Source organism: Ailuropoda melanoleuca, chromosome 16, assembly GCF_002007445.2.
Source record: "Ailuropoda melanoleuca isolate Jingjing chromosome 16, ASM200744v2, whole genome shotgun sequence".
Classification (NCBI taxonomy): Eukaryota; Metazoa; Chordata; class Mammalia; order Carnivora; family Ursidae; genus Ailuropoda; species Ailuropoda melanoleuca.
Genome location: NC_048233.1, coordinates 39,909,541 through 39,932,357, shown reverse-complemented (window position 1 = coordinate 39,932,357; position 22,817 = coordinate 39,909,541). Strand labels below are relative to the sequence as shown.

The window sequence follows — 22,817 nt, the reverse complement described above, 5'->3', positions numbered from 1 at the left end:
GGTTTAGAGGTGATTCTGGACCTCAGGCCTAAGCCTGACGTTGTAGGGGAATGAAACTTTGGGGAACCTTGGGAGGGGCATGAGGCCAGAGGTTGGAATGGAGCAGTTTAAAACAATGAGCACAGTTCTTTGACCAATGGAATGTGATGGAAGGGCTGTTGTGTGCATTCCATGAGTTCTCTGGCCCAGCAATTCTGGCAGAAGTCCTGGTTGACCCATATGGGCCCTCCTTGATCCAGAAGCTAGCTCGTCACTGGACCAATCCCTCTGGCACTGGGGTGGAATGTACTGAGCGACTGGTCCCAGGTCATATCTTCAGCCCTGAGCTGCACTCGTGGATGGGGGTAGGGCAAATAAGGGATGTTTCCCCAAAGGAAAATCAGAGTATGGCTCCCAGGAGAAAGATGAACGACAGATCTACCACCTTAAGACAGAGAGCCTGTCCCCAGGGAAGTCCGCATAGCAGAGTGGAGATGACAGGGAAGTGACGGTCATGTGGTAAGAGCCACACTATTGCAGTTAGATGAAGAGTTAGCAAAGTCTTCTCTGAGAACTTTGAGCTGGATCTTAAAGGAGGAACAAATTTTAGTCAAGCAGGCAAGAGAGCAGAGGGCCATTCAGACAGAAGGAACAGCCTGAACAAAGGCCTGGTGTGTGTGTGGTGGGGGGGGAGGCCAGGGGGGAGCCAAAAAATTGACACTATGTGCCTCTTCTAATGTGATGTACTAACAAGGACACATTCTGCTCCTGTAATTTCTGCCAAAAAAAATCTCAAAGCCTGAGTCTTATGAGAAAACACTAGACAAAACCAAATTGAGGGATATGCCACAAGCTAACTGGCTTAGATTCCTTAAAAATGTTCTGAAATGAATAGGTGATGGGGATTAAAGAGTACACTTATGAGGAGCCCAGAATAATGTAGAGTTGTTGAATCGCTATGTTGTACACCTGAAACTAATATAACACTGTATTTAACTATACTGAAATTAAAATTAAAAACTTAGTACAAAAGATCTAAAATTTTAAAAAACGTTCTGAAATGTGGGCTTTTGAGGTTATCTCCAAAGGAGGCTATACCCACAGTTGCATTTCAGTGAGTAATATTTTAAAAGTTCATTTGTTTAATGTTAATTAGATATATATAGACACACACATATATTTTATGTATACTTATGAATAAGAAAAAATCTAGATGGATCTCCATTAAAATGTTAATTGTGGTTATCTCTAGGTGGTGAATAAGAGTTCAGGTTTTTTCTTGTGGTTTATCTAGATACTATTTTTTCTATACTGAAAAATTACATAACTTGTATAATGAAGTATACTTAAAAAAAATTCAAAGAATTTTGAATTTTGATGCCTGGATGGCTCAGTCAGTTAAGCGGTTGACTCTTGATTTTGGCTCAGGTCAATATCTCAGGGTCATGACCTCAGAGTCCTGGGATAGAGCTCCAGGTCAGACTCTGCCCTCAGGAGGGAGTCCGCTTGAAGATCCTCTCCCTCCACACCCCCCCCCCAATACATAAATAAGTCTTTTTTAAAAATTCAAAGATTGGGGCACCTGGATGGCTCAGATGATTAAGTGTCTGCCTTCAGCTCAGGTCATGATCCCTGGGTCCTGGGATGGGGCACTATGTCAGGCTCTCTGCTTGGTGGGGAGCCTGCTTTTCCCTCTCCCTCTGCCTGCCACTCCCCCTGCTTGTGCGTTTTCTCTCTCTCAAATAAATAAAATCTTCTTTAAAAAATTTAAAAATAATAAAAAATTCGAAGAACAAACAGAAAAAAGAGGGAAAGAAAGAGGGAAGGATGATTGGAAAGAAGGAACACAGAAAAGGAAGGCAGATGGGAAGGAAACTGGCAGTATGACAGTTACCAAGTATCACCTACTTGGTGCATTGAGTATCCTTTCCTAGCCTTTTTTTTGGGGGGGGGTCCTCTTTGTAAAACTGTACATTGTTGAGAACCTATTCCTTCTTCATAAAACAAGCATTCATTCAGTTAGGTGACATTTATTTAGCTGCCAGCACTGTGTGAGATGCTGGCGATACAAAACACAGGACATGGTCACTTCCTTCAGTAAGTTCAGAGTAAATAAAAAATTGTAATCTTGTATGATAAAGGCAGTAAAGACACACATCTAGGTAAAGGGAGGGAAATACTCTTTCTGAAGAAGAGTGGGTGGTGATGTCTCACCAAAGAGGACACACATGAGCTGGGTCTCAGGAAAGTAGGAATTGCTGGGGGCAGTAGTGGGGGAGGGTAGATTCCAGCACAGGGAACAGCCTGTGCAAGGACATGGAGCTCCTACCCCGAACACTAGGGACTATGAGTGGTTCAGCATGGCTGCAAAGGTCGGGAGTGGGTAGAGGAGATGAAGCTGAAGAAACGGACAGGAGATCAGGTTTTAGGGGACCTCATGGATCATCTTAGGCACTCAAAACATTGCCCATGGGCCAGCAACCTTGGCATCCCCTGGGAGCCTGTCAGAAATGCAGACCTCAGGGGTGCCTGGGTGGCTTAGTCAGTTAAGTGGTTAAGCATCTGACTCTTGATTTCGGCTCAGAAAGTGATCTTGCAGCAGTGAGAGGGAGCCCCAGGTCAGGCTCCATGCTGAGCGTGAAGCCGGGTTGAGATTCCCTCTCTCCTCTCTCTCTGCCCCTCCCCCTTCACACTCATGCAAGCACACGCACACACACACTCTCTCTCTCTCTCTAAAAGAAAAAGGGGGGGGGAAGAAAGAAAGAAATGCAGACCCCAGACCTCCTGAATCAGAACCTGCATTTTAACAAGAGGTTCAGGTGAAACATTTGCATATTCATGTTGCAGAAACCCTACATAAGGACTCTGGATTTCATTCTCTAGGCACCAGGGAGCCTGGCAGTCAGATCTGTCTTCCCTTCGTGTCCTTAACAGGGGAGGAGGGGTGGTTCTTCACCTTCTCTTCCTAGTTTCTTCACCAGCGACCCTGCCTCCACTAATGCCAAAGGACCCCAGGCCTCCACCCTCTGTTTCCTTCACAGACCTTGCCTCAGCCACATTGTCCTAAACACACCTTACAAAACCCTTGACTGCAGGGAGCCCCTTGGATTTGAAAGATGGGAAATGAAAAGGTAGGATTCTATGATTCTGTGAAAGAATGCTTTGCACAGCACCGTGACCTTATGAAACTCATTATGCCCAAGCAGCAGAACACGCTGGAAATGTACGTAGGTTCAAATAACATTTAGAAAAATTTACAGGTGCTAAGTTCATAGTGCATTGAGAAGGGGAGCTGAGGATGCTTAGAAACTTCATTCCTGACCTTTTCTTTGTAATAATGTGGTTTTTTTTCTGACTATATAAACTAATATATGCGCATTATTGAAAGCATGGGAAACACATTAGCTTGAAGAAGAAAATAAAAGGGCAGTCAGAGGGAAAAACAGAAAGTATTCAAAACAAACTGGGTGAGAGAGAGATGGAAATCGGCATGCAAACACACACACACACACACACACACACACACACACCCTCTTCCTCTTCCACCCACTTCCTGGGTTCTTCTGCTTTGGTTATATCAATAATTATGAACTGATCAACATGGAATATTTACATATTAAGACTGTAAGCCCTGTCGACCACGGGACTATGTAGTATAGGTTGATTACTTTTCCTTTCTTGCACAACGTTTTGCTTTTCTGGAGATGAATCAGTTATTGTTGCTAGTTGTTTGTACATTTACTTTCCTATGTCCTTATTATTTTTCCTCACCACCTTAAGTGGGTAAATATCCCCCCAATATGTTCAAATATATTAGACGTTCTATCAATTTCATCTTGCTGACACCATATCGTTTTTCCACATCTTCTGACCTCTCTAGCCTGCGCTGGTTGCTCTGAAGCGATGTTGTGCAGCTGTTATGCAGCTATCTCCCCACATCTCTCTCCTGGGGAGTCCCCTTCGCCGTGCTCCTCTGTTGGAAACTAGCATTCTAGATTCCACGAACTTCCCTTTCTCAGGTTTTCTACTCGTTTTGGTGGGAAACCTTTCCCAACAACTTCCTGAGAAAGCGTTAATGGGACATAGTACTTTCGGCCTCTCGCATGTCTTGAAGTGTCTTCATTTTGTGTTCACAGTGAATCATTTGGCTGTGTATCCAATGAAAGGTTGGAAATAACTTTTCCTTCAGAATTTCTGTCTGTCCAATAAATAAATAAAATCTTAAAAAAAAACCACCTTTTTGTTTTGAAATACTTATATGTGCAGCGAGGTCCCATACAATCAACTTTTCTGATTACAGTGCACTACCCGAACTGGGACATTAACGTTGGTATGTGTGTATATCGTTCTGTGACATTTTATCACACACGTACAGCAATGTAAGTAACACTGCAATCAAGACACAGAACCATTCCATCTTCACAAATATCTTCCCTGAGCTATCCCTTTATGGTCACATCCACCCCTACCATCCCTAACCCTGGCAACCACTAATCTGGTTCCCATCTTCTATAGTTTTCTTTCATTTTGAAAATGTTATATAATGGAATCATATAATTTTTATCTTGAGGGGATTTTTTTTCACACAGCATCATGCCTTTGACATCCATCTGAGCTGCTGCATATATCAGCAGTTCGTTCTTTTTTATTGCTGAGTAATAGTCCATGCTGCAGCTGTGCCACAGTTCATTCGACCATTCACCTAGTAAAGGACATTTTGGTTGTTTCCAATTGTTGGCAATTACAAATAGAGCCCAGGGGTGCCTGGGTGGCTCAGTCAGTTAAGTGTCTGCCTTCAGTTCAGGTCATGATCTTGGGGTCCTGGGATCAAGCCCCACATGGGGCTCCCTGCTCAGTGGAGTCTGCTTCTCCCTCTCCCTCTGCCCTTCCCCCATTCATTCTCTGTCTCTCTCTCCCTCAAATAAATAAAATCTAAAAAAACAAAAACAAAAACAAAGCCCTATGAACATTCATGTAAAGGTTTTGTGTGGATATAAATTTTCATTTCTCTAGTATAAATGCCCAGACGTGTGACGGCTTGGGTCATATGGTGTTTGTTCAATTTTTTTCTTTTTTAAAAAGATTTATTAAGATATAATTTACATAACATAGAGTTCACCCATTTAAAATGTACAATGTAATATTTTTTAGTGTATTTAAAGCCCTTCCCCTCTTCCCCACTGACCCACAATGGACTGGGACAACGAGGGAGAAATAAACCTTTATTATGGTAAGGCACTGAGATTTGGGGGTTATTTGTTACAGCATTTAGCCTGCCCTAATTTGGCTCCATCTTTGGAGAAACTCCCTTTACCTCCTGGACCTCAGTTTCCTCATCAGAAAATGAGGAGTTCAAAATAGGGGTTCTCTTGGTTGCGTTTCAGCTATAACACTCCATTTATAAATTGTATGGTTATTGTTTCCAAGTGGTTTAAAATTCTGCAAGGACTAATTATAGAATTTCTCAACTACAATGAGTAAGTTCTCCATTTACAGATGGGTTGGGTTCCAAAAGTCCAGGCAGGAGTCCCTTGTTGGAACATTGTTTCTGTGAGAAAATAGATTCGATATTTCAAAACACACAGACTCCTGCTCACCCCTCAGCTCTGAGGCCCTGTGATCCCCAGATGGAGGCAGTGAGTAAGGTGGAAGAGCAGGGACTGAGCAGAGGCTCTAAGACATGATTTGAAAGGGAAGGAAGGGAGAGTAAAATGGACTAGACCATGGGCCACGACGTCAGCTGCACAAGGTTCCTTAGGAAGCCATAGAAACCGTTATATATGTCAATTGTTCCTGACTTGGATATTTCCAATTCTATACACACCTCCTCATTTTAACTGTTCTTGGGTATATGTTCTGTGCAGGGCAGAGATGAATATTCCATGGAGCTACTGAAGCTCAAGCTTCAGGGTCCTCATTCACACATAGAACACTTCTAAGGCCCTAGAAGTGTGTCTAAAAGGTCATTGTTTTTGCAAAAATTTGAAAAAATAAGGTGTTTTAACTGCAGTTGGTTAAAACTTTAATTTCCACTTTGACGTCCCTTCCTTCACATTTGCCCTTGTGTTATATGGCACTGGAATGGCTACTGGCATTTTTGGAATCCAGCTAAGGGGACGTTTACTTGGAGATGCACTCCATTTAGGATCTATTCACATGGTTTAAAACTACTTCCATGCATAGTTGAACTTTTACCTGCTGAAGGAATAATTCTAGAAGTCTCTTATTCACCCACGTGCTGACTCACCTCATGTTATGACCTATAGGTGCAAGACCAGGGTTCAAATCAAGATCCTAACATGTCCCACGTTTAGCACCTGGTACCAGAAGTGTGCAAGAGTGGAGGAAAATAAAGCTTAGAAGATGTACAAAGCCAGAAGCTAGTCTGAAGAAAATTCTTCCAATTGTCAGCTGTGCAAAAATATAAGCAGAGCATTCTGTCCATACTGACATCTAGTCAAAATAACTTTTGTCCTGTTGGCAATATATTCAATAACATAGTATATCATTATAAACATACTATACATTCTTTTCTTTTTTGATGGGAACTCTTCAAAATACAATTTCTCAGAATTCCTATCTTTATATTTTTTTGATGACACAAATTACCAATATCAAAGCAGATAATAAAAAACTCATAATACACCAATTATAATGAGGTTTTCAAAGACAAATTGACTAGTAAATGTAGTCAATTTGAAGAGTATATCTAAGATTAGTCTTTGTACAGGACAAATTTTAAAAGCCGACAAATGCCACAAATATCACAAAAAACTCCCATAATAATTTGATAAATTAAATGCCAGTCACACTTGAATATTACTTTTTTCTTACATTTTTGGCTACATACTCTTTGATTGCTTCTTCATATGGCAATGATTTAATAATACCATTTTTTAGAGAGGACAAAAAAGATGATTCAGTCTTTTCTTAGCATGGCAGATTAAATTTTCCCTTTATTTTTTTAAAAGATCTGTTTATTGGTCGGGGGGAGAGGGAAAGGGAGAGAGAAACCCAAGCCGACTTTGCACTGAGAGTGGAGCCCAACGCAGGGCTTGATCCCATGACTCTGAGATCATGACCCGAGCCGAAACCAAGAGCTGGATGCTTAACCAGCTGTACCACCTAGGCACCCCCAAATTTGCCTTTTATTATTTGATCGTTTAGAAAAGTCTCTTTCAGGTTCACAATTTGTTTTTGTTTTTGTTTTTTTTAAAGATTTTATTTATTTATTTGACAGAGAGAGACAGCCAGCGAGAGAGGGAACACAAGCAGGGGGAGTGGCAGAGGAAGAAGCAGGCTCTTAGCAGAAGAGCCTGACGTGGGGCTCGATCCCAGAACGCTGGGATCACACCCTGAGCCGAAGGCAGACGCTTAACGACTGCACCACCCAGGCACCCCAAAGGTTTACAATTTGTTATTGGCAATGTCATGTAAATTTAGTTCGTTAGCAAATTGGGGAAAAACTTGATTAGGTTTCTTTCATCTATGAGCTAATATTCCAGAGCTTTTAAAAACGTGTAATTTGTTGTGATTTGTTTTCTCATTGTAAATAAATATTCACTTTTACATGTCTTTATATTTATAATCGTTTAAAAATTTTTTTATTTAAATTCTAGTTAGTTAACATACCATGCAATAGTGGTTTCTGGAGTAGAATTCAATGACTCATCGCTTACATACAACACCCAGGGCTCATCCCAAGGGCCATCAGTCTGTCCTTTGTCCCCATCCTCCATCTAGCCCATCCCCTACCCACCAAGCACACCCACCCCCACAACCGTATGAGCATCAGCCTCCCCAAAACTTGGTCAACTGCAGTGTAGAGCACGCTCTTGGGTCCTGCTATAGTTATTTGAGGTGTTGGGGCTGGTGCCTCAGGCCCCAAGCCCAGGAGCTGAGTACTGTCAGATCGTCTGGGCCAATCAAAAATGAAAAATGGACACAGGTTCAAAAAGTCACCAGAGTGGATCAAACTAAAATGCCTCTTTATGGGCTCATCTCTGAGGTATTTTAGGCCCCCTGTAACATTATCAGACCCACCCCTATCTTTGCTTCTCAAGGATCCCAGGATTGGGAGGAGCCTGCCTCTCCCCTTCTAGGCCTGGTGACTTTTTTTTTTTTTTCTGATGAACAGTGTTTCAAAAACTCAAAAACATGCCCATGTCCTTAATGAAATCAAACACTTTACTGGCAGTAATATATACTGTGTTTAAAAAAGCAAACAAAAAGGTGTTTACAAAAGCAAGGTGATTGGCAGCTCCTTGAAAATTAAGGGTGGCCAAGGGTTTGTGCTAGCACCATCTAGTGACAAAAAGAGGTAAGTTCGGCTCACCAAAATCTGTCACAACACTGGGGAGAGGGGCGCCTGGGTGGCTCAGTCGTTAAGCATCTGCCTTCGGCTCAAGTCATGATCCTGGAGTCCTGGGATGGAGCCCCGCATGGGGCTCCCTGCTCCGCTGGGAGCCTGCTTCTTCCTTTCCCACTCCCTCTGCTTATGTTTCCTCTCTTGCCGGCTGGCTGTCAAATAAATAAATAAAATCTTAAAAAAAAAAAAAAAAAAGACAAACACTGGGGAGAGAAAGGGTACCAGTGCCGCTGTTCCAACCCCACCCTTTTCTGGAAGTTGTTCAGAGTACTGTGGTTTACTCAATTCCACTGTGACTTTTGGTCATTAACTTACGTCCCCAAATAGATGAGGCACAGATGGAAGTATGAAGTACAAACTGAGAGAACAAGAGATAGGGCCCATTTTAACCTCTGATAGCGCAATCTGCAGGCTCATACTTCAGTCCCTTAGAAGTTCAGCAAGCCACTGGCTTCATGTAGCAGGAGGCCCTTTAAGATGGCAGGCCAGGTGGGGAGAGGTCAACACAACTCTATTGACCCCTGGCTGAACCTGCTGGATATTCTGGGCCATCCTGGCTTCTAACTGGAAACTGCTACCTGGGCTAACCCCTCGGTTTCTCTCTTTACCAGCTCTGTTTTTTTCCTACCTCTGGCTCAGCCCACATTTTGCCTACCTCCATCCCACTTTGCCTGTTTCGGGTCAGCTCCTTTCTTCCTTCCATTCTAATTTTCTCAAAACAAACCTGGCTTCAGTCATCTACTTGCAGCTTCTATTGAGTTTGTTTTTGTCTTCCTAAATTTTACTTCATGTGGTAAGTACACTTAATATGAGATCTACCCTCTTACCAGATTTTTGTACAGCACAATACTGTTATCTACAGGCACAATATTGTACAAGAGATCTCTAGGCCTTATTCATCTTGCATAACTGAAACTTGCAGCCATTGATTAGCAAGTCCCCCTATCACTCTCCCCCTAGTCCCTAATAACTACCATTATATTCTTTGTTTCTATGAATTTGACTATTTTAGATATCTTACATAAGTGGGGTCACACAGTATTTGGCCTTCCATGACTGCCTTATTTCACTTAGCAAAATGTCCTCAAGGTTCATCCATGTTGTCACATATGGCAGGATTCCCTTCTTTCTTTCTTAAAATGAATACTATTCCATTGTATATAATACCACATTTCTTTTACCTATTCAGCTGTTCAGTCGACATTTAAATTGTTTCCACATCTTGACTCTTATGACAGTGTCACAATGAACATGGGAGTGGTACTATCTTCTCAAGAACTTGATTTAAATTCTTTTGGATAAATACCCAGATATGGGATTGCTGGGTCATATGGTAGTTCTATTTTTAATTTTTGGAAGAATTTCCATAGAGGTTGCACCATTTAACATTCCCGACAGTGTACAAGTGTTCCACTTTCTCCATGTCCTTGCCAACACCTATCTTTGTTTTTGTTCTTCTATAATAGCTATCCTAACACGTGAGGTGTTATCTGATTGTGGCTTTGATTTGCATTTCTGTGATGATTAGTAACACTGGGCATCTTTTTTATATTCCTGTTGCTCATTTGAATGCTTTCTTTTGGAGAAACAACTATTTAAATCCTTTGCCCATTTTTAAGTTATTAGTTCTTTTGCTATTGAGTTATAGGAGTTCCTTATATACTTTGGAAATTAGTTCCTTATCAGATTTATGGTTTGCAAATATTTTCTCCCATCTGTAACCTTCTCACTCTATCAATGGATTTCATCTGCGCATAAGGTGTTTAGTTTGATGTAGTCTCACTTGTCTGTTTTTGCTTTTGTTGTCTATGCTTTTGGTGTCATATCCATGCAGTCATTGCCAAGATCTGTCTCCTCTTTTTTTTTCTAGCTATCATACAGTTTCAGATGTTACATTTAAGTTCTTAATCCATTTTGAGATGATTTTTGTGTAAGATAAGGGTCCATTTTCACTATTTTGCATATGAATAGCCAGTTTTCCCAGCACCATTTATTGATACTGAGTTTTCAGTCAACAAATATTTATTGAGCATCTTTGGGCCAGGCATTATGGTAGGTATAGGGGATTCAAGGCTGAGAATAACATAATGGTTGCAAGCACATCCTCTGGAACCAGACTGCCTGGGTTCAAATCCTGGTACCATCATTTCTAACTGCGTGACCTTGAGCAGGTTACAAATTGGTTGCACCCCGATGTCCTCATATATAAAAAAGGGATAACTATGGTCTTTTTCTCACAGGACTGATGTGAGGATTGGAAAAATTAATATATGTAGCGGTCCTAGCCCGGTGTCTGGCACCCGATAAGCACTCTCAAGTGCGGGCTCTTAAGGCAAGGTCCTTGCCTCTCAAGGAGCTCACAATTTACAGTTGCTCCTATCCACCTGACCCACTTGGCAGTCAGGACCATCTTGGTCTTCTGACACTTCAAGTGACCCGTAGCTCCTGGCTACCTTTTCCTGGAACCATGGGATGAACGGGTGCAAGTTCCTGTATCACAGATTCCTTGCGTGACTCTGGGTAAGTAATTTCTACCCTCTGGATCTCACTTAAGGCACTTATAAAGGAAAGTAGCTGGACCAAAATTGATTTCTAACATCCCAACAAACTCCTTTTTTTGGGGAGCTCACGTTGAAACTATGTCAGCTTGGGCAAGTCACGTAACCTCTCTGCCTTCGTTTCCTTACCTGTAAAATGGGATAATATTACTACCCATCCCCTAGGCTGTGGTGAGGGTTCAACAAAGCAACGCAAACCCGGCTGGCAGTGCCCTCCCAGTGGACGCCAACCTTCAGACCCACCTGCCTCTGCCATTCAACGCAGGCGCGGGGCCGCCCGTGCCGCTCGCAAGCCGGTTTCCGACTTCCGGTTCCGCTGGGAGCCAAAGACCAGACTGACTAATGGCGGCGTCCACGAAACAGGCCACCGGGGGCGTTGAAGAGGCCGCGGCGGAAGAGGCACCGCGAATTCTGGAACCCGGGGCAGCCCCATTTGGAAATTTCCCTCATTATTCCCGCTTCCATCCTCCAGAACAACGGCTCCGCCTCCTGCCCCCGGAGCTGCTTCGCCGGCTTTTCCCTCAGAGTTCCGAAACGAGGCCGATTCTGGGGCTCGACGTGGGGTGTAACTCTGGGGTGAGTGACGGAGGCGGGGTCGGAGGTCGCGGAGCCGAGCGGTTGGCTTCCTCCTCTTTCGCTGGGGCTTTGGTTTGGGCGTGGCATCACACCCATCACGACTTTTCCAAAATGAGTTTAAAGGCGTCGCGTGGCCAACCCCGTGCTCCTGCTACCGGACCTCCAGGGTCCTGTCACCATCTGTCTTAGGAATCTTGGGAAAGAATAATTTTTAACTCCGTTCCAAATTCTTGCGTCCCCTCCCGTGCATTCACCGCCTCACGACCAAACCTCATGTGGGAAGGGCCACCGTATTGGGGCTTCTGGCACTTGCCTCCTGTCCAGCGTGGCTGGCGACCTGGCTTCAGAGAAGGGGCTTCCGGAGACCCACCTTTGGGAGCGTAGGGTGGGGATTGGTTTACTGGGAGAGAAGAGCTGGGGTGACGGAGTCATGTCTGGAATTAAGATTTGTATGCCATATAGTGTAGGATGGACCCTGGAGCCAAGTGAATATTTACTTAAAAGCAATGCGTTGACTGAGTACAGTGGAGAGGATTGAGAGGGAGAATGTGGATTCCCTCTGGCGGAGGAAGGCATTGCCACGTCTTCTTACCGCAATGTATTCTTAGGCGTAGAGTGATTATAGTGAAATCACATCCAGAGTATGGAAATGTCCCTCTGACACCTATCTGTAACTACTAGCATATCCTAGAGGAGCATTCTGAGCCTATGATTGCAAATCATAGGCATGTAATAAAAAGTAAGTTGCTACTCCTGACCCTAAATTCTTCTTTCCCCCTACACAGTGGCAACTGCTGTTTTTCATTTCTTGGGTATGCATCCTATGTGTACTCGAGCATTTATGTATGTATAAATATCCCACCTTTTTTAGCTTTATACATAGTAGCACACTATTTTTCACTTAATAATTTGGAGGTCACTCATGTCACTACATTCTTTTTTAGCAGCTTCAAAATTGTATGGATGTACCATAATTTGTAGGGTGCTTTATTTACATTTCTAAAACTTCCAGGCCCCGCTCTTAGACCTACTGATTCAGAATCTTGGGTGATTGAGCCCTTAAGTCTGTACTTTCTTTTTTTCTTTTAAGATTTTATATATTTGACAGAGCACAAGCAGGGGGAGTGACAGGCAGAGGGAGAGGGAGAAACAGGCTCCCCCCCTGAGCAGGGATCCAGATGTGGGGCTCCATCCCAGGACCCTGGGATTATGAACTGATTCAAAGACAGACACTTAACTGACTAAGCCACCCCAGCACCCCTGTATTTTCTTTTTTAAGCTTCTAGGATATTCTGGGAATGGTGAATTGAGGATGGAGAGGTTGAAGAGATGTGGAGGAGGGACTGATGTGACAACACGAGTAGTCAAACTGGCATACCCAAGATCAGATTGGAAGAGGGAGTTAGCAAAGAAATAAGTATAGAAATGGGGAGAAAATTAAGCAGCATAGTTTAGGACCTTCCTATTCAAAATGTGGTCCTTGATCTACAGCATAGGTATGACTTGGATGCTTATTAGAAATACAGAATCTCAGGGGGCACCTGCGTGACTCCAACCACTGAGTCTGACTCTTGATCTCAGCTCAGGTCTTGATCTCAGAGTTGTGAGTTCAAGCCCCACACTGGGCTGCATGCTGGGTATGGAGCCTACTTACTTACTTACTTAATTTTAAAAACCCTAGAAATAGAGAATCTCAGTCCTCCCCCCAACAATCAACTAAATCAGCATCCTTATTTTAATAAGATCCATAGGTGAGATGCATATCATTAATTGCTAGTATGGATATTAAAATGTGAGAAGCCTGGTATAGAGGAAAGAACCTAATGTAGCCTAAATCATTCCATATACTAATTATGTGACATTGGACAAATCACTAGCCTCTGATTCATAATTTTTAAAATAACAGAATTTTTTGTGCACTCTGCCACATATACAGAAGAGTGCATAAAACTTAAATTTACAATTTATGAATTATTATAATGTAGACACCTTTATGACAATTGTCCAGATCAAGAATAAAATATTGTCAGTGCCCCATGAATCCCTTATATCACTTCCCCTGTTCATAATCCCCCCTCTCCACCCAGAAGTAACACCTAGCCTGACTTTTATTATTATTTACTTGCTTTTCTTCATAGCTCACTATTTTTGTATCCCTAAACAACGTAGTTGAATCTCACCCATTTTTGAACTTCATATAAATGGAAGCTTGCCATGTATTTTGTTTTGTGTCTTGCTTTTTTACTCAGCATCGTATATTTGTGAGAGTCATCCATGTTGATACTCTGAGCTGAATTCCTTCATTTGCAACTGCTGTTTAGTATCCCATCTTAATATACCATTAGTTTATCCATGCTACTGTTATTGGACATTAGGTGATTTCCAGCCACACTTTCTTCACCTGCACAAAGGGCATAAGTATTTTCCTTACAGGATTGTTGTACAGAGCAAAATGGTACATAAAAATGCCTTGAAAAAATGGATTAGAACAACACAAATTCAAATTGGTTATAATGGTTATAGAAGTCAACATTAGAGAAAGGAGACGGTGGCTTGTTTAAGGGTCAAAAAGTTGCGGAGATGGTGAAAATCACAAATCATTAGACTTGGCTAGAAGGAAGATCAGCAGTGACTTTTGGGAGTAATGTTTGCAGAAGCAGAATAAATCTCAAGCAGGTGGTAAAGCATAAGCCAGGTAGTAAAACTGAGGCAGCAGAGTGAAGGCTAAATGAGGAATCTTTGGAATCCAGACTTACCAACCGCAAGTCTGAAAAGCATATTTTTCTAAGATGGCGCTTGCTCTGTTCCTCACCTTCCTGTTAAGGAACACTGGTTATGCCCTTGGAACTCTTTCCTCCTCCCTGGGGTCTGAGATACCTTAAAAAAGAAAAGAGAAAAAAGTGAGTTTACCAGCATATTACTTAAGCTGGAAAAGATTGCTCTCAGCTCCTTTGCTGCACTCATTTGGCTGTAACTTTCAACCATACAACCCAATGTACCATCGAAGTCAGGAAAGTGTAGAGAGGACACGGTATAGCCTGAGACCCCTGGAGGGCGCTGAGAACCTGCTCTGTGGAAAACTTTTTGGGCAACCTCCTTAGTCTAGGAGCTTCACATCCTATACAGCCAAGAGTAAGTGACAGTCCAATGGGATGATAAGAGATAGAGGTTTTTCTTCCATTCATTGGTTGAGAGCTGCAATGACAAAGCACTTTTGGATTTCTCTAGGATCTGAGTGTGGCTCTATACAAACACTTCCTTTCCCTACATGATGGGGAGACCTGCTCAGATGCCTCAAGAGAACTCCATCTACTCTGCTGCGACATAGATCCAGTCCTGGTGGAGCGAGCTGAAAAAGAATGCCCTTTTCCCGATGCCCTGACCTTTATCACCCTGGACTTTATGAATCAAAGGACCCGGAAAGTACTCTTGAACTCTTTCTTAAGTCAGTTTGGACGTTCGGTTTTTGACATTGGCTTCTGCATGTCAATAACCATGTGGATTCATCTGAACCATGGGGACCATGGCCTGCGGGAGTTCCTGGCCCACCTTTCGTCCCTTTGCCGCTACCTCCTTGTGGAGCCACAGCCCTGGAAGTGTTACCGGGCAGCTGCAAGGCGTCTCCGGAAGCTGGGTCTTCATGATTTTGACCACTTCCATTCCCTTGCCATCCGAGGTGATATGGCGAAACAGATTGTGCAGATCTTGACCCAGGACCACGGCATGGAATTAGTATGCTGCTTTGGCAACACCAGCTGGGACCGAAGTCTTCTGCTCTTCAGGGCAAAACAAACCCCAGAGACTCATCCGATGCCTGAATTAATGACAGAGGCAGGGAAAGAAAGGAACAGATTAAGATTCTGGAGACAGTGAGATGGTAGGGTGGGAAGATCAGGAAAGAGATATTGAAAGGGTGTTATACTAAGAATTAAGTTAATTTTCCTTAATTCATAATTGGAAGGCAGCCTCAAAACGTGGCAGAAGCTTTTGGCAAAATGTCCAAGACATGCAATTGAAAGAATCAGTATCTATTCCCTGCTGTTTGAGTTGATCATGGAAGAGAATATGTCTGTGGAGCAATGAGCTGTACTATCCAGATTGAGATGGCCTAGACAAAGTGGTCCTGGTTCTAGGATATGGAAGGGGCTGTTTTTAATGGTTAAGAGACTTAGGCCAGGCTAGCCTTAGAATGTATCAGTTCCATGGGCAACCTTAATCTAATCTGGCTTCTTCAGGCTTTTTCTGGACTTACTCATCCTGCCTTCAGGCAAAACCTCACAATACGATCTGGAATGAAGAGTCACTGGCGTGGCTAAAGGAGAGGGTTAATAAGAAAAACATCTTATCTTTCCAGAGCAGGTCAAATCTCCAACATGCCCAGGCTCAGCACAGCAGGTAACAGATACTGGCCAAAATGCACTGACTAGCATTTATAAAATATTTAAAAGATTTAAATTATGAACCCAATATCCAGCTGGTACAAATGAAATTAATGAAGTGGGACTGTATAATTATATACAATAAAAGTGACTTGAGTATGATTGAGAATGCCCTGTGATTCTGGCATAGGTAGGAAACTTCTGCTTTTAACCACTCTATCCAGGGAGGTTTCAGCTCGAGAAAAAGAACCTCACCCAAGCTCAGAATGGAAAACATACCAGAGTAAGTTAATTCAGGACTTTTTTTGTTAGCGTTCTCTGCCAAAGCATGCCAGTACGGGGGTCGGACTATGTGCAGGGAAGCAGCATAAAATGCAGTCTACCATTGGATGACTTTAGCATAAATGCTATGGGATAGGTGTCACTGATGTTTGTCAGGTTTTGACAACTGTGAGTTGAGTCCAAGGGAAAGTAGAAGATGGAGAAAGATTTGTTTGGTGGAGAGAAGATGAGAAAACAAAATATACCTAGCTAAGAAGGGAGACTAGATTGATGAGCTTCAAATTCCTTAAGATCCTATTATTTTCTGAAGTTATAGAAGGAGGAATAGGGAATAAGAGAGTCTGAACCACCAGTTAGACGTTGGACCTCTTGATGGAGAAGTTAGTCAAAGTTCCTGGTAGAGAATTTCAGCTTTATGCATGAGAGAGCAAAAACTAGCTCAGTCCCTAAACGAGAGGAGAACGGAACCTAAACCTTCATTTAGGAAAACCAATTTTTCTATTTTGTGCAGGATAATTATGTGGTTGGTGCCATTTCCAATCTCAGACTCCAGTACTACTTTTCAGTCTTTTTATATTCCTGCCCCTGATCACTTTCATCCTGGTGACTCTTGTAAGACTTTTACCCTTCTGCAGGTTCTTGACTCTATATCCCTGCTCCATTAAAGTAAGCAGATGACCAACCAGTGCCATTCTTGTTTGTGTGTCAGGAAGTCTTTTCTTGCCCTCAGTCTTAAACCCCTTCATCTTCCCTCCTTTTCACTTCTGAACTTTCCCAGTGAGCTTTCACCCAAATAACCTCTGCCCAAATTCCTGATCCCAACCTCTACTACCTCTCCCAAACTGCTTTATTGAGGATCTCCTTGGTGTCTCCCTGGCCTCATTAACTCCTTCCTGACCACCTGCCAACATGCTCAATTCGCTCTCATCTTCAAGACCACCAGCTGTTCCTCTGTTCAGTCTCCCTTCAAGTTTATTCAGTCTCTCCTCACCAAACATGAGCAAAGCCCTTGAAAGAATAGACCCCACAGCCTCTGCTCTCTCATTTCCCATTTATCAATGACCCCTGAATGCCAAATCCTGAGGCTTCTTCTTCAGTCTTCCTCCTGGGTCATGGCACTATTCAGTACTTTTGACCCCTTCTTTGAACTGCTCTTCCTTGGTTTCCTCACCATGCCCTTCCCCCTTTATTCTCTTCCTATCTCTTAGTTTTTCTTTACTCTTGAAGCAGTTAGTTCAAATTTTAGTTGAACTTAAGTTACCTGGAGAGTCCTGGACTCATCTCCAGAAACAGTGATTCAGGTTAGGAATGGGGCCTGGGAATCAGTTTGGTTTGACTAGATTTTGTTTTCTGTATTTTTTTTTTATTGTGGTAAAATGTATATGACATAAAATTTACCATTTTAACTGTTTTTAAGTGTACAGTTCCATGGCATTAAATACACTCACAATGAGGAATCGGTTTTTTGTTTAAAAAAACCCCAGGTGACTCTGTTGCAAACCAAACTAGACCACCGATTGCTTAGGGTTCCTTAGGGTCCCTCCAGTCCTCTCCTACATATTTTTCCTCGGGTGAGTTCCTCCACTCCCATGCCTTTAGCAACCACCTATCTGCTAATATACTGGCTAATATACCCAAATATACTGGTGGCCCCACCTCCACAGTTGTAGCTTAATATTTTTCCTGTTTCGTAGTCATATTGCCCTAGATAGTTCTTAGTCACCTCAGAGTCAGCATATCCCAAAGCAAACTCATTACCCTCATTCCAAACCTAATCCTATCTGTTGTTGCCATCCACCCATTGCTCCTCATTTATGTTCCCCACATTGACAAAGTCCAGTAAATTCTGCCAATAACACGTAAGTCCCATTTATTCCATGTGGCTGGTACCTACCAGGCATTTCTGTATTAAGTCATCTACCCTCTAAACCCTACTGCCAGTGTTCCCTTCCTCAGGTATCTACTTATGCTAGTATTATGCTTAAAAACCTTCAGTGGTTTCCTAGTGCCTAGAGCCCTGTCCTTTATCCAGTGCCTAAACCAATGTTGTTCAATAGTAGCCACTTGCTATTTAAATTAAGTAAAATGAAATAAAATTTGAAGTTCAGCTTCTCAGTCATACTAGCCACATTGCAGGTGTTCAATAGCCACATGTGACTAGTGGCTGCCTTATTAGACAGCACAGATTTAGACCATTTCCATCACTGCAGAAAGGTGTGTTGAACGGCACTGGTCTTCATGTTTTTCCTCCACACACCAGTCACTCTGAACTCACTTACCACCCTGTCAGACTTGCCATGTCCTTTCATTCCTCTGAGACGTAGCACAAACTCCCTCTATGTCCCTCCTTTCTCCCCCAGCGCTACAACCTTGCAGCCTGGTTGAACTGTTTGTCCTAAAAGATGGCTCAGATGTTACATTTTGTCAGAAATCTTCCCCCAACCCCTGTAGCACTTTGCATTTGTTCTTACAATCTAGTGAGGACTTTGTGTGGAAGTCTCTATTACAGTATTTATCTCATCATACTATAATTACTTAGATGGCTCTGGCCCCCCACCATAAGACTGATGTCCTCAAGTCTAACTTATCTTTACGTTGAGGCCTAGCACAATGGCTGACACATGGCAGGCAGCTGAGAAGTACTTGCTGAATTAATATATGAATGAACAAAAGAGAAGTGTACCTGAATTGAGAAGAAAAGGGAGATCTATGATTGGGCAGAAGATTGCCCAGGAAACTGAAATGGGGAGAAATTAGAAAATTGAGAGAGAGATAAGCTTAGCCTTTGGCATGGAAGTTTGAGGTATATTTTCTCAAACATATCTTTGCAATAAAAGGTCCATTTTGGGGTGCCTGGGCGGCTCAGTTAAGCATCTGACTTCGGGTCAGGTCATGATCTCAGCGTCCTGGGACTGAGCCCCCATGTTGGGCTCTCTAGGCAGTGGGAGTTGGCTCCTCCCTCTCACTCTGCCCTCCCCCCCACCCCGTTCGTGTTCTCTGTCTCTCTCTCAAATAAATAAAATCTTTAAAAAATAACAATAAAAAATAAATGTCCATTTCAAGGCCTGGGCTATTGATGGTTTGGTACAGGACAGCAAGGCTAGATATAAAAATTTGGAAGCTGTTCATATACAGTGATTGAGGTTTAAAGAGTAGCAAATTCCAAAGATACATAGATATGATGAGAGGACCAGGTCCTAGGTCTGAGGGCTGCCAGTTGTTATCGAGTGAGGGGGGAAGGAGGAACCAAAAGAGGTCTGGTTAGAAACAGGAGAAAAGGGAAAAAAGAGATAATAATATAGCACCATGTGCCAGACAACAAAGCCAAAGCAGAGCTGGGGTTTGAACCTAGGCAGTGCAGTAGCAGAGGCTGGGCCTTAGCAACCATGCCGCGAGATGCCACAGAAATCCAAGACTGGGAAGGGACTCCAGGAAGCCAGTGTAAAAGAGCATGAGCTCTGGAGTTACGGTGCTCCCTCAAGGTACGTGTTCAAACGTGAGAATAGGAGACGCAGCCAGGCCACTCTTGGCTATTCCAGATGTTCTTAGAAACCCCCTCAGAGGAGTCAGGCCTAATTCTAGGTTGAGGAGTACTCTAGGTTGAGCACCTGAGTAGCACCCCTGGTGCTGCCTACCATTTAAACAGGTCTGGCCCTCCTGGGTGTTTTGGAAAAGCAGGGGGCGGCTACATAGAGCAGACATAGACACCCCTAAGTCTCTCTCAGTCCTAATTACCTTCCAACTGTACCTTTGACTTGCCAGCTACCCTAACCTGCCCCTGAATTCCCGAAATTCTCAATCTACCCCAAACTTTGATCCCTGAGTTAGGACCTCCTAAAAGTGAGTTTCAGTCTGTTTCATGCTTAGGGGGTAGGGATGACAAGGCCACCTCCAGGATGTATTAAGATCCAGAGACCAGGCAGGTCCTTCTCAGCCCCATGAGATCAAGTGCAGTGGAACAGTGCAGTGGAAAGAATCAGGTTTGGAATCGAGATGTCAGTAACTCATTGCAGGACCACCCTGTTCAAGTCACTTAACCTCTCTGAACCTCAGTTTACTCATCGGTACAACTGAAATCACAAGACCTTCCTTTTCTTATGCCCAAATGAATTGGAGGGTGGACAGGTATTTTGTGGAATACAGAGTATTAAACAACAACAAGGTGCTGTGACACTCTGTAAGCATGCCACAGACTACAACTGTGTTTGTTAGATTAAAGGCTCATGAGAAAAACATCTCTGTAGAAAACATGCATCCCACTATCTCTAATAATCTGTTTTCTAGGACAAGGAAGTAATGATGAGTTCAGCTTCGGCACTACAGAGCATTTTAAAGGAAGCAATGCTGGGAGGGAATGATCGTTGCTAATGGAAATGAGGCCAGTTTATGATGGTCTCAGAGTGATCACAGTGTTTACAGATGTGACTTTACCTACTTCTCTGTAAATCTTAAGGGTACTTTGAAACTTTGTGACTCTGCTGCTGGTGCTCTCTCCCTTCACCAGGGCAGTGCAAAGAAATGTATATAAGGCTGTGGCAGGTTGAATAATGGTTCCCCAAGATGTTTACATCCCAATCTCTGGAACTTGTGAATGCTGCCTTGGATAGCAAAAGGGACTTTGTAGATGTGTACAGATGTGTAGATATATAGAGTAAGGGTTACAGATTTTGAAATTGAAAGATTAATCTGGATTATCAGGACGGACCCTAAATGTAATCACAAGTGTCCTTATAAGAGGGAGGCAAAGGGAGATTTGACCATAGCAGAAGAGAGAATGATAGAAGCAGGAGGTTGGAGTGATGTGAGGAAGGGTTGTGAGCCAAGAAATGCAGTTAGAAAAGCCAAGGAAATGGATTCTCCCCTGAAGCCTCCAGAAGGAATGCAGCCCTGCCAACACCTTAATTTTAGACTTCTGACCTCCATCCCTGTAAGAAAATAAATTTGTGTTGTTTTAAACCAATAAGTTTGTAATAATTTGTTAAGAACAGGAACAGGAAACTAATACAGGGGCTCTGACTACAATGAGACTAGACTACAAGCCAAGTGGCACCTGTCCCAAATAACTCTTTGATGGCAGAAAATGGCCCCAGTGACCAAAGGGATAGGCAGGGGCTCCATCTACATGGTTAACTGAGGACTCCTCAGTCACTAAAACCTTTGGGAGATGCTTCAGCATCTGAACCTGACCTCTTCTGTCGGCTGAGCAGTTACCTAATCTGTTGAAAGGAACCATTGTATTTGAGGTCTGTAGCAGTTAGTTTCAAAGAAGAGGTAGAGTGTTCATAATGTTGAGGCCCTGCAACCCTGAAGGTATTGATTGCATACTGGCTTATGAGAGCCTTTGGAGACACTGAGAATATCTTTGGCTCTAAGAAATCATCTTACTTATCCTCATATCAGCATAACTTAGGAGCCAGCACTAAGCATGATGAGCCTTCTTGAGGGACAAGAATAGACAATGGTCCTGGATATACTTTAACTTAAAAAATATATATGTGTATATACATATAACATGTATATATATGTAATCCCGTATTTTAAAAAATGATCATTTCAACATTCAGTCAGTATACAAATTATTAATGAGATATATGTTACATTATTTTTTTATTCCATCTTCAAAATCTGATGTGTATTTTAACTTGCAGCTCGTCTCAATTTGGACCAGCCATATTTCAGGTGCTCATTAGCTACATGTGGCCAATGCATACACTTTTGTGGCAAATCAAGAAGTATTTTATCAAATTCCTTCCATATACCCAGTGTGCTTTTAGCTGCTTTCAGGGGGTGGGGTAGGGAAAAGTAGATGAAAGAATCCCGGACTTCCAAAGGTTAGATTTGATTCATTCAGCAAATATGTTAAAGTTGGGAAAAGGAGAGGCTCCAACAAGGCAGCACGTTATCATGTGAGCTTTAGCAAAGGAAAAATCTCTGTGGGCTACAATAGGCATGGAAGACTTTCTAGAGGATACGGGATTTGAACTGTTCCTGAAAGGAATATAGCTTTTGCAATATGGACAAGAGGGAAGGAGCATGCCCTGTGAGCCTGGAGAAGGGAACCTTTCAGCAAAGGTGCAAAGGAATGGGTGTTGTGTACGTTGAGAACAGATAGGACTAGCTGGTCTATAATGGAGATGTCATTCTGAGCAGTAGTGAGAAATAACAGTGGCCTTCGCATTTAAGTAGATTTTGGATGAAATGTTTAAAGTAAAAAGAAAACCCGTGAACATACTAGAGGAAAAATGTTTAAAAAAAGGTACTATTTTTAAAAAAGCATAAAAGTCATCAGGGAAAAGACTGATAAATCTGACTACCTATGGCAAAGGAAAAAGAAAACCCAGTAAAGTCAGAAGACACACTACCAACTAGGAAAACAATTTGCACTACATGTGACAGACAAAAGGTGAATTTCATCATAACACAAACAACTCTTACACGTCTTTTAGAAAAAGACATTCACAAAAAACGATAATGGCAGATAAACACCTGAAAACTTGTTTAATCTTACTAGTTACATGCAAATAAAAACAATGCAAGAATATTTCAGCACAAATTTTTTAAACAGTCATGGTGAGAATGTGGGAAGATAGGCATTCTTACACCCTGTTAGTGGGAATGGTAAATTAGCATGACCATAGGAAGGCAGTTTGTCAATATTTATCAAAACGTACACTA

At 42.6% G+C, this 22,817-nt stretch overlaps 1 protein-coding gene and 1 long non-coding RNA gene across 2 annotated transcripts; one reads left to right on the top strand and one right to left on the bottom strand.

Moving 5' to 3' along the window:
- Positions 1 to 7,560: 7,560 nt before the first annotated feature.
- On the bottom strand, positions 7,561 to 11,286 carry LOC117796655. Its single transcript, XR_004621220.1, has 2 exons — positions 11,149 to 11,286; positions 7,561 to 8,499 (listed from the first exon to the last, which is right to left on the bottom strand). It is a non-coding gene; the product is annotated as an uncharacterized LOC117796655 (long non-coding RNA).
- BCDIN3D (BCDIN3 domain containing RNA methyltransferase) lies at positions 11,228 to 17,599 on the top strand. The gene is made up of 2 exons (XM_002922381.4): positions 11,228 to 11,481; positions 14,710 to 17,599. Exons 1-2 carry the CDS (start codon positions 11,248 to 11,250, stop codon positions 15,352 to 15,354), a joined length of 879 nt encoding a protein of 292 aa, XP_002922427.2. The 5' UTR covers positions 11,228 to 11,247; the 3' UTR covers positions 15,355 to 17,599.
- The last annotated feature ends 5,218 nt before the right edge of the window (positions 17,600 to 22,817 follow it).